At 36.4% G+C, this 12517-nt stretch overlaps 2 protein-coding genes across 2 annotated transcripts in view; one reads left to right on the forward strand and one right to left on the reverse strand.

Annotated features, from left to right (window-relative positions):
* Nucleotides 1-7435, reverse strand: part of LOC129264316 (general transcription and DNA repair factor IIH helicase subunit XPD-like) — a 34792-nt gene extending 27357 nt beyond the window's left edge. Inside the window, exons 1-5 of the mRNA XM_064102915.1 lie at nt 7314-7435; nt 3068-3167; nt 1734-1874; nt 1281-1394; nt 610-726 (exon numbers count right to left, since the gene is read on the reverse strand). Of these exons, the coding sequence (XP_063958985.1) occupies nt 610-726; nt 1281-1394; nt 1734-1874; nt 3068-3167; nt 7314-7318 (477 nt within the window). The 5' untranslated portion in view covers nt 7319-7435. The remainder of the gene's footprint in view (nt 1-609; nt 727-1280; nt 1395-1733; nt 1875-3067; nt 3168-7313) is intronic.
* A 201-nt stretch (nt 7436-7636) lies between these two features.
* On the forward strand, nt 7637-11647 carry LOC129265670 (protein CEBPZOS-like). The gene is made up of 4 exons (XM_054903637.2): nt 7637-7821; nt 8669-8794; nt 9397-9441; nt 9913-11647. Exons 2-4 carry the CDS (start codon nt 8671-8673, stop codon nt 10014-10016), a joined length of 273 nt encoding a protein of 90 aa, XP_054759612.2. The 5' UTR covers nt 7637-7821; nt 8669-8670; the 3' UTR covers nt 10017-11647.
* Nucleotides 11648-12517: the final 870 nt, after the last annotated feature.

Raw genomic sequence — 12517 nt, forward strand, 5'->3', positions numbered from 1 at the left:
TTATACAGGAAATCTGCATAAACCATGGACTCAACCGTGGGTTTCAAAACCACCTTTGTGAATTTGGGCCATTGTGTTTTGAATGATATACATAGAAGCAGAAAATCATCCATCTTGGTAGGTATACGACTATATATCAAAATGTTGCACCCTGGGTAATAATCCTTGAACCCTCTGAGCAGAGCGAGCATTGAGCTGGGTCCCATTTCATAAAGACGTGTTACAATAGCAAATGCACAATTTCTGTAACAAGTTCACTGTCAGCCAATCAGATCAAATGATTTCAGTAGCTTAAAACTGCCATTGCAAATAAGTTTCATGAAATGGGTCCCAAGTGCTGTTCAAAGCAGCTGTTGTATACTGCATCAATGCAATCTAACAGCATATTATCTTCAATATCTTTCCACAAAACGATCAATTGTTCCCCCAATTTTTCCTGAACGTGCAAACATACATTGAAGGGTGTTTCAGAAAAAACAAAATCTTAAATTTGACAGATGTGTCACTTCCTTCCTTTTGCGAAAGTTGGGCAGCATACTGGCTTGAAATGGAATTGACTTATGAAACATGTTCCAGTGCACTATACTTGGCATGCTTGTGTACTGTTACCTCATAGAAGGAGCAGGTAGGCACGGATGGATCGTGCTTCCGACGCTCTCTGATGTAAGATGCTGTGAGGGAATGGCACTTGCTGTCTACTATTTTACCCAATCTCTCCTGGCTAACCTGGAATATATCACACAAAATATATTTTCATATATCCAAGCATGGACGATATAATTGTGAATAATTATGAAATTCAGCTAATTAAAATAATATATGAAAATTATTAATCCATTCAAGCGTGAACTTTAAACTAATATTTACCCAACTAGTTTCTAATTAAATCCTGAGAATGAATATGCTGAATGTATGAACATATTAAGTGCATACTGTACTAAGGTATGACATAATGTATCTATAAATAATTGTATTTTATGAGATGCTCTTGTACATTGTTTTTATTTTTCATGTATTCATTTACCCTTTCCCTCTTTTCTTTTCTGTCATTTTTTCTGTTTAAAAGAAAATGACTGTCAGGTGTTAATTACAATCCATTTTTTCTATTGTATTTTCTAAATATATCATTGATGACCTACTGCATTGAGGAGCATCTAAATACTTAGCCTTTAAGGGATAATAGCCTAACATCTCTTGAATGATCTCTACACATGGTTTTCACTATGGTATCTTCAAAGTAGACATATTTGGCTACTTTGTGGGGTTATGCTTGCACTGACCTCGGGATGTATGCATAGGTTCTTTCTGGAGCTGAGAGCAAGGCCGACAAAGTTTGGCTTTTCCCCAGTCTCCTCTTCAATGAAATCCAACAGTCTTCTCAGTTCTTCCACTGCCTGAGGAAAGGGGAACAGGAACAAAAATAATGTTTCACTTTGATGGAAACAACATTGCTATTCTTGATATCACTATCATCATGAACACCATCATCATCAAAACAAATACTGCATAGTTTTTGACTGTCTTGCAGAGAGGTCAACTCATTGAAAATGTTGTCTCACCTACATATCATACTGTATATGCAGCAAATGTACAAATTATCTTGAGACGTTTTTTGTTTACACAATATCAATAATAATATCAATAAATAAAGACACACAGCAAATAGATCCTACTTTTGTCATTTAAATGAAAATAAAGCTTAGATTGAATAACCATAAAAAGTTATTTTATACCTTTTCAATTTCCGGAACTGTTCTCGAGCAGTAGATGAGCTTTGTAAGAGCATTAGGATTGGCCTGAATGTAAGCCACAATGAGAGCGAGAAGAGAAACAGTCTTCCCCGTCCCTGATGGCATTTCAAGAACTCCATGACCCTGGAAAGAAAACAAGAGATTCAGATTTAGTTTCTTTATCAGTTTCAATCAGGAGTTTTAAATAAATAGCAATTTAAATGATTTAAAAACTATGCAATCATTCATAATATTAAACAATATGGTCAATTTATATGAGTTACTATATGCATACTAAACTTGATACTTGAAGTCATATTACTACCCTAGCTGTAGCTGAGCCACCATATGAAGCAATACTGCCATAGGCCTATAATGGGTACCCATTTACTTCACCTGGGTTGAGTGCAGCACAATGTAAGTAAATTTCTTTTCGCAGGAAAACGGCCATGGCTGTGACTCAAACCCTCTGATTGAATGACCAGAGTCATATCCTCTAGAACACAACAACCCACACTAAGAGAATATGGCATTCTTCGAACATTTAAAATTCTAAACTTAAAGCCTTATCTAATTAAATGAATTCCATTCAAGGACATTTAGGGAATGCCAACCTCAAAAAAAGTGTTGCAGCACGTTCAAGGATGAATAAAAATTATTTTGGAGGTAAAGCAGTATTTTCAACTCAATAGTCCTTTAAATGTATCCAGTGATGATGCAAACAGGGGCCCGTCTTACAAAGAGTTACAATTGATCCGATCAATCGCAACTATGGAAAGCCAGCAAAGTCAACATGTAAAAATTCATGTTTGTTCAAAAAAAATTCTAGATATGAATGAATATCCATAAATTCATTGATTTTTTTGACAATTTGATGTGTTCTCTTTTGTTTACAAAGGACATTTTGCAAATTTCCTGTAGAAATAATTATGACACTGATGGATTTCCATAGTGTTACGATTGATTGGATTAATCGTAACTCTTTGTAAGACGGAGCCCTGGTCTTCATCACACGTTCAACATAGCAGGTAAAAAATTACAAGGGGGCTTGAGGCATTTTCACCCCTGAAATGCTCAAAAGAGCCCTGGAAAATCCACATTCGCTGCAATATTAGAGCTACACCATTTTGCAGATTGTTTTGCCTGCAATATATAGTAAAACATGGAACTAGTTGCATTCACATAAATATTTATGTTCATTACAATTTCTCAATGATAAAAGTACTGTACTTTTTAATTTTCATAGCAACCCTGAAGAAGCTTACAAAGTCCAAATTATTCATTCATACAAATTCCTTAAAACTTAACAAAATATGCACTATATTTATTATTCTTACCTTTGCATCAAGAAGCTTTTTCAGTTCAAGCATGTACATAAACTGCTCTGGATAGATGTAGTCATAAGGGAAGTGAACCAAAAGCCCATCTACATTCAACCTAGAGAGAAAGATTTGAAAATTTTCAATTGAACAATGAAATTGAACCAGGGTTGGCCAGAGTGGGATATACTGATGGTAAATACCACCTAAATAACTATTGAGGAAAATGGGAAATAGTTGGAAATGCACGGGAATACTACGAAATATACTCAGTCGCGTTTTGATGATATATGAATGTGTTCATAATTTAGCACCTTCTTACCTTCAGGTAAAGTTAACCAATCCAAATGATGTACATGAACATCATACCAGACAGAGAGACAGTGGATATTTACGTGTGCCCAAGTTTCGCACTGATTGTTATAAGTGTAGTCCAATTGTATCTTCAATATTTGAATGGAATAAGCTTGATAATTCAATTAGAACAGCTCTTTCTGTCATTTCATTTAAGAGAATGTTTAGAAGAACTTGTAATTTATAAATAACTTGCGGAACATCCACTGTTGTGCGTATTTTGTGTTAGCATGACCTTGATGATTTGGTGTATATTATCAGTATTTTCAAGATGTTGTTCTTAGTTAATTTGATTTATTGATATTTGATTATACGTCAAACGAGTGCCCGTCTGCGTTTTGTGTGCTGCTAAGTTTGTTAATGTTTCGTTTTACATTCAAATCCTAATGTGAATCTTAATGCCGTAACATTCTGTACATACGTTATGCATTTTGTAAATATGTTTATTGTTATTCAGGGCCCCATGGAAGACCACTACTTATTGGTGAGTGGGCTACCCTGTCAAAATATCAGAAAAAAAATAAATAAAAACAAAATACTTCTTGAATATTTACAGGGATTGCCCAGGTGTTACTCTAGCAATTCCCAGTACACAGTGGCAAATTGTATAGAATGGATAGCGCAATGCTAGCGGGTGTGTTCACTTTGCTTCTTACATGTACATGACCTCATCCACTAGCCACTGCCGCGAGCCAATTTATAAATGAAAATATAGTAAGCATGCACAGTGCAAGCCTTCCAGTGCCCCACGCAGTATTCCATCAAAACAAGTGTGCCATTCTCTATCACTTTCTACCCAAATCGACCTAGAATTTGACTTTCCTATATTTTATATGAATTATGAAACTTCGTATTCTCAGAGGATCTGTCTTCCAACCGATACTGCACAGGTAAGCAAATTTTGATTACTTCATTGCTTTTCTATCAAAATCTTATGAAGTAGCGTCGATATGGCATCGTGTTCATTAAGAGTTTTTAGAATTTATCGCAACGTGCACAAAGTCAATTTATTTCTGGGATTCGGAACGTTGCATGAATATGCATGAAATTGCTGAATCTCAATAATTTTTTATTGATACTGGAGCGATCCGATCACGAACCAAGACCATTTCACGCATAGACAATGTGACCGGATATCGTTATCGAAACTTCCGCACGCGGTCCAAAGGAATTATTTTGGCGACCACGTAGTCATGACGTGATCTGCACAATGGACCAATCAGCGGTCTCCAAATCGCTGTGAGGAGATGGTCTATCTGTTGTACACAGACAATGGACAATTTGCCACTGCGCTGTACCTCCCTGACCCTGTACTCAAGTACTTCCCAGAATTTAAGTTTCTCCGGCCAGTATTTCTCATTTGACTGGCAGGAAATACCTAAATTTTCTGGGAAACTGCCAACCCCGAATTGAACTTCTGGAAATAAGATAAGTTGCCTCAGTTTTAGGGGGAGGGGGCTGAATCAAATTATCAATGTCTGCAGTAACCTTAGGGACTAAGTCATTTATAAAGCAAGTTCCAGGATAGACCAAAAGCTTCGGTCTCTGTTATATTGGTTGTTCCGCTGAACTCTGTTGGCCGGCTCCACTCACCAATTACAGAGACCGAAGTTCTAACACGATCTTTACAAGGACTCAATGGTCATATGTTTATGTATTAAGTTCGAATAAACCAGGGAAGTGGGAGTTGCGCTACAGCCGAAGTAAGTCACTTTTTTTTGGTCCAGTTCTTTTTATATATGTCGGGGGATTTCGCATTGTTAATCCCCTAATGGCGCGGCTGCACGATCGCGAGCCGTCTGTGTACAAGAAATAAAAAAATAATAAAATGTTAAAAAAACTCCTCGAAATAGACAGCTGCCAGCTTTCTAGTTCCAGGATAGCCACATCTTTAATGGCAACACATCAAGACCAATGAAGGCCAAGGATGTCCTGTTGACTGGCCTCATGGAGATTTGAATTGCCCCCTTTTCCTTTTCTTATTCAAGAAGAAATTATGTGGACGATGTGACCTTGTCCTCTCAAAGTATAAGCCTGACACATATTTCATCTCCTTGTTTGAGTCCTCAGAGATTAATAATAATAATTGGATTTATATAGCATTTTTTCCAGAGGATACAAAGCGCTATGGATGGCATAAGACAAGTTAAGGTTTATGGCTATATAAGTGTGTTTTGAGATGTTTTTTTAAGATGTCAAGAGAAGAGAGGTTTCGGAGAGATGGAGGGAGTTTGTTCCAAAGACGGGGGGGGGGGGGGGGGGGGGGGCAATAGATTGAAAAGAGTTGAAACCAGCCTGTTTTCTGGACTTTGGAATGACATAGGAAGGAGCAGCTGCAGAACAAAGAGAGTATGTAGATCTTTGTTGCTGAAATAGTGAAAAAATTTAAGAAGGAAGTGTGGTTGACAGAGATTTATAGGTTTAAACAAGTATTCGACAATGTATTCTATCAGAAACAGGTAGCCAATCAAGTTCATTTAGAAGAGGGGTACTGGGGTAGCTAGGGACAGTGATTTTCCGCGATCGCGGAAAACGGACGGAATTCACGGAAAGGGCCTTTTGAAACGGAAAGTGGCATTTCAAACGGAAAATCACGGAAAACATATTTTCCCTCAAAATACACAGAATAGCAACATAAATTACTCCAAAATCACAACAAAATGAGAATATCAAATGGCCACAAAACCCCAGAAAACACGATCTCACTTCGCTATTATCATGACAATTCACACATCGTGACTGCACTCGACATCAGCACACTCGATTGTACCCCGCACCGTACCCGTACCCGGCCGGCCGGGTTGGGCTTCACATATGCACACATATCGTTCAACTACACGGTCGTGTGTTGCTGCCCTCTACGTTTGAAGATGTAACAGCACGATATCGTGGTCTGAAAATCCAAGATGGCGGATTGGCAAAAGCCGTTGACTGATGATAACGATGTCCAAAAAACCCCAAAATCATCGATGAAATATCATTTCACCGTAAAATAATGCTAATAATGTGAAAGGTGAGGATGTATGCATGCTAAATGGGTTTGTAAAAATATTTTATGCACCCGCATAGATCCGATTAGAACGGATTCTATTGTGTTGTTGGTACAGTAGCAGATACAAATTTTGACCAGTGCGAGTGTACCTTAGTGTTGTGATTTTGCTATTCAATGTGTATTAAAAACGGAATTGTCACTTTTCCGTGTGTACAAAGTCTATGGGGAAACGGAATTTCCGTTTTCTGACATGCTGAAACGGAATTTGAGATTTTCTGAAATGGAAAAGGCAATTTTTTTAAACGGAAAATCACTGTCCCTAGGTAGCATGACAATATTTTGGTTTTTGACAGATTAATCGTGCACATTTGTTCTGAAGGCGTTGAAGTCTTCCAAGATACAAAATTTTGGGTGGAAAAAATCATGCTTTTGTTGGTGTTGTTTCTTTTGTCCTTTTGCAAAGCAAGTCTACAATATGGGAGATTGTCTCCCTCTTGGAGAGAGTCTCCCATATTGGCCGTGCGCCTCTACTGCCCAAGCAAGCAACCTTCTTTCTCTAGTCTAGCTAGATCTAGAAACTTCTTTCTCTAGAAAAATCTTAACTTAAGTTTTTAATAAATAGAAATAATCTATCATCCATTTCCCCAAATCCAGGGCGCAATTTTTGGAGAGAATGTACACAAAATTAAAGAGAGACAAATCACAACGCTACGTGCGCGTGCCGCAGCAGAGAGCGAGCGTACCACTGCCTTCATCCCAGCCCCAGTCTGTCGGACCAGATAAACCGAGGTTTCGCCCAATTCTCTCGCGTGGGATTTTTGGTAAACACACCACGTTACATCAATTCAAAGTTCAAAACTCAATCACAAATATCAAATTCAACAATGAATTAAACAATAGCAGGCAAGCACATCTTACTTCATTGCTACGTGACGCTCTTCTACTTGACTTTCGAGTTAAAATATGATGTAATTTACAGGATCTCTTTTTTAACTCCGTGATCCAATTCTAATTTTCGGAATCTGGCTAAAGGCTATGGGATGCCATTGATCCCATGCAAAATTGAGATTGAATTCATTTGTTAAGTTCTTCAAATTTTATGCATTGATCTTGAATAAACTATTTTAAGAAAATACGATTTTACTTCAATTCTGGACAAAATATTGAATTGAAATATTAAAATAATTAATTATAAGAGGGGTATTTTATATTACATATTTATTGTACTTCAAGCTTTCCATACATATTAAGGTATTGCGACGGTAAACGTGAGATTGCGTTCATCAATCTGGCGATTGGGATCTACATTTTAGGCGAACAAATATAATAATTTTATTGTTTTTCAGCTTATACTGCTTTGGTATAGTGAGGAGGAGACCAATTTCTTTCTTTTTCTGACGGCATTATATCGTAGATACCAAGTGAGGTAAATATATTGCATTCGCAATTTTGGGCCATATTAAGGCCAGGCAGGATAATGCGCAAGCCAAGGCTGTCACTCACTCCGGATTCGCCCCGCTCCGCAGCCAAGCCTAGGGTTCGGGGTTACCTCTCTAAGCTCTCCAAACTCGGGCCTGTGAAGCTGCTGGCGTGTGTACATAGTCATAGCAGAGATCGTGTGAACGAATGTAAATGAGTTACCAGTGAATATGTGAATGATTAATAAAAATTAAACTTCTCTTTTGCATCTTTCTGAGGAGTAAAGTTTCCATGCGAATATAACTGTTTATATAGACTAAATTTCAAAATAAATCTTTGAACAGCAAGGACAAGCGGGAGGGAAATAGAGATTGTTTTGTAAATTTGTATTGTCCACAATATGGAAATTATAATTTATGATTAAAAGACCATTGTTCAATCCTGTCCAAGCAATTCCTTGCATCTCTATACATCACTTTCCAATCCCATATTGCAAATGAAATCTGTATGTAGATCTAGGTCATAAAAAATTGTCTTAAATTGTATTGACAAGTATAAATCAGGCGCGAATCCAGGGGGGGGGGTTGAAGGTGCGTAAGCCCCCCGTAGGATTTTTAAAAATGAGACGAATTGACCTTACATATAGGTGAATAACTTTTTTTTTGCTTAATATTTTGGCGGACAAATTATTGACCTTAAATTTAGGCGACAACCTTTTTTTTTTTGGTCAAATTTTCAACGGGTAAATTATGGCACCCCTTTTAAAAAATCTTGGATCCTGTAGCACCCCGTGAAATTTTAAACTGGATCCGTGCTTGTATCCAATTTTCTTGTTATTTTCATTACCATTTCAGGCATGTTTAACTTCAGTAGTTCCGGTGGTCGTCGGCTGTGGACAGGTATGAAATGGGTCGTCTATGCTGAGATAGGGTTCTTTGGAGCTGCATACTATGTATGGCACAGGATGAACACTCAACAAGGTATTGTTACTCACCTTATACTATATAGCAACTCTGAAAATTGAACAAAAAAAGCATTAATAGTAAAACTGAAGACTTACTCATTTAACTCTGCATATATATAGTTTGATAGTGTTTTGTTTCTCTCTTTTCACCTGTGCATCTTGAACATTTATTAGATTCAATTGGATTTTGGAACCTCAGATATCACATCTATTATTATTATTAAAAATCCAGATTGTTCATTTCAAGTACATGCTTTTGGGGAGGGGGTAGCCTTTAGGCTAGTAGTCATCAAATTGAATTACTTGCCCCTGTGCCTAATCCGATTAAAAGAGTAAGTTAATGTATTGTGTTGTGTTTATTTGTTTATGTTATGACCTGTTCGGTGAATTGTTAAAGGTAGCAGCTTCAATCATAAACCATGATAATCATCAAATTGTGACTTTACGCTCTTTGCCCCCCCCCCCCCCCCACTTCAAAATTGTTCCACAGCCCCTGAATATGGCTAAATTATCATATTGCAAATAATTGCGCATCTTTTTATTGAAGTTGTTTTATCAAGCATTATATCGTATATCATTTATTAATGAATCGAGGCCTGTTTTCTCATTTATTTTCAGATTTTAGGAAATATATGCATGAGAGTCATCCCAAGGTTCTTGAATGTAAGTATTTTAAACAAGCAATTTTCACTGTGAAATAGAAGTTTGTTTTACCCATCAATAGATGGTATTTAATTTGAATGTGTTTATTACAAAGAAAATTGCTTTAATCTGAGTACTGGAGAGTATAAAACAAGATTTAGATTGCAGTCAATTTGAAGAGAATAGAAAAATGCCAATTAGACCAGTCACCCTTAATCATTAATAACTATTTATCTTGCTCATTGACACTTGATAAAATGTAGAATATATAAATGTTTATTGATGACATTGTGGAACTGCCCTGTGGTGCATTGACTTTATGTCAGTGATTTGGGGTATTTTATTGAACTATTTATTTAATCATGGTAAAACTCACATTCAGTCAGAACAGACTGCTTTTGAGCAAGTCTGTGTTTTGTGTGTTGAATGTAAAAGGGATATACTGTATGTTATGATTGAGTAATCTGATTTTGTCTTATATCTTCCTTACAGTATTCTACAAGGGGGCAGAATTCGGAGGATTTAAGGATGCGCGGCAGCAGGACTATGCAACTTGGGGCATCAGTAGTAAACAAACTGTTGATGAAGATTTATGAAACCTACTGAGGATTATTAAAGGACTAATACTAGATAGACTTAAAGTCTTCCAGGTTTACATTTGAATTGAGTAGCAGCATCAGATGAAATTGATCACAGAGGATCTATTAATGTGTCTGCCGCCCTCTACAGTCTGAAGAGGGTATTTCATGTTGGCTCCATCAGAAGTTCCACTTAGCAACACTCCTGAAGACTTGTTGTTATTATTTGTTCAATGTCTCCATACTTGCATGTCAATTTGCCTGTGGCAAGTGATCTGGGGTGTGTTTTGTTTACAAATTTGCTCTGAGCCAATCAGATTCAATGATTTTGGTAGCTTATAACAATTATCAGTGACAATCACTGACTATTGTTTCATGTAATGCTCCCCAGGGCCAGGTATTTGAACAGTATATGTATAATTATTTTACATAGGAAATGATGACAAACTTGTAAATATACGATATTTATACAAAATGTATCTGATCTCTGTATTGAGGAATATATTATATTAACAATTTCAAATGCATTCAAATTTCTGGAGCTCCCGGGCCCGGTTTCATAGAGACTAGCAACTATGGTAACTTTGCCATTATTCTTACTTCCGTCATCCGTTGAAAACTTGATTTTGATCTGCTATTGAGCCCTGTTACCATGGTAGCTGCCATAATAGCAAAGTTATCATAGTTATAACTCTTTATGTAACAGCCACAGAACATCCTTATCAGAATGATAAAGGAGTTTGATATGTTAACAAAGTTCACCCATTCGTTACTGTTGACATGAACAACATATTGTACTAATCGACAAACATGTTCTTTGAACTTCTTGAACATAATAGTGAAACATGCATGACATGTATGATTAGTTCTCAAGGAACAAAGTCGGGTCAATGATATAATGCTAGTTTTAAATTCATATTCATCTGTTGCATTATGTTTGATCATGTCATTCTTATGGTGATTAAATCTTTTCCAGAACAATTGAGATATCAGTCAAACGTCAATATAGTTTGCACATTGTATGTGTAGGTATTGATGAGAATTACTAATTGTTTTATTGCACAACTGGGATTTCCCTTAAAGATGAATATAAAATCATGACATCTATAAAAAAATAAAATAAAAAAAGCAGTGGTGCCAGGGTACTAGTTAAGTTGCAAAAAAATCCCTTTCCATAACAATTAGGATATCAGTTGAACATCATCATGGGTTGCTTGTTTTACACGTGGGTATTCACTTGATAAGAACTACTGATTGTTTTCTTCTGAAGGGGGAATTTCTGTGAAAGATAAAATGTAAAAACTATCAAATCAGCTGCTTGGGGTACTTGTCAAGATGACAGAACAATTTATCAAATGAATATTTGGAGTTAACAGTACCATGACAGGCAAGTGGGTTCTTTCTCAAACTCTTTTTTTCATTTTCTTCCCCTCTCCCCCTCTCTGTCTCTCTCTTCACAACATGTGTTTCTCTCTTTCTTTACTACTTTAAACATATAGGGGTGGTTGCTTGTCAGCCCTACCTGTAGATATGTTGCCCATTTATCAAGATCCTTATTTAAGTGGCATGTCTTGCCTACCCTAACTCTAAGTGTAATTTGTCCCTCACTTAAGTATCTTTTATTAAATGCATAAAATTTTAATAAATCACTTTATTAGTCAAATGTATTGAATTATTCTGCATGTGTTTCTGCATGTAATATACAGTGTAATACAGTGCATCCCACAAAAAACGAAACCAAGATTTTTCGATGATTTATCACAAATACAATAGATAAATGACATACCATTGTAAAGCTTAGAATCTCCTCTTTCATCTGAAATTACTTAGATTATTCCTCATTCACGCATGAGTGAGCAAAAACAATATGGAGAAAGGATATCAAAAACTCATTTGGCGGGGTATCTGAATTTCAAAAAGAAAATCACATGCCTAAAAAGTTCAATATCTGCTCTTTTATTTGATACCTTAATCACAGAAAACGGTCAAGAAGTAAAAAAGTCCTGTTCCCTCGAAACAATGCTTGTATTTCCATAATTTCATTTAATAAATGTGTTATCACCGATTTCCCACAGAAGCAAAAGACTTAATGCATCGGAGTGTCGGGTGACTCGGAACGCTAGCCTGTAAAATCTCTTCATTTTATGAAATTATTGAAATTCAAGCTTTATTTCAAATAACCAGAAATTTGTTATTTCTTGGCCATTTTCTGTAATTTAGGTATCAAATTAAAGAGCAGATATTGAACTTTTTTAGAAATGTGGTTTTCTTTTTGAAAATCAGATACAGCCCGCCAAGTGACTTTTTGGTATCCCCTCTTCAAATTGTTTTTGCTCACTCATGCGTGAATGAAAAATGATTTAAGTAATTTGAGATGAAAGAGGGGATTCCAAGCTTTACAATGGTAGGTCACTTGTCTATTGTATTTGTGATTAAGTTATGAAAAATCATCCGCCATGGTGTTTGTTATTGATACTTTGCTTTGTATTGCCGCTACATGTAAGCTGCGCGGATAACCT

The sequence above is a fragment of the Lytechinus pictus genome, chromosome 7 (assembly GCF_037042905.1).
Source record: "Lytechinus pictus isolate F3 Inbred chromosome 7, Lp3.0, whole genome shotgun sequence".
NCBI classification, from domain to species: domain Eukaryota; kingdom Metazoa; phylum Echinodermata; class Echinoidea; order Temnopleuroida; family Toxopneustidae; genus Lytechinus; species Lytechinus pictus.

Excerpts from the sequence above, each read along its gene's own strand:
- LOC129265670 (XM_054903637.2), top strand. The coding sequence starts at position 8,671 with ATGTTTAACTTCAGTAGTTCCGGTGGTCGTCGGCTGTGGACAGGTATG. Across the intron at positions 8,795-9,396 it reads CAGGATGAACACTCAACAAG|ATTTTAGGAAATATATGCAT; the intron begins GTATTGTTACTC and ends ATTTATTTTCAG. Across the intron at positions 9,442-9,912 it reads TCATCCCAAGGTTCTTGAAT|TATTCTACAAGGGGGCAGAA; the intron begins GTAAGTATTTTA and ends TCTTCCTTACAG.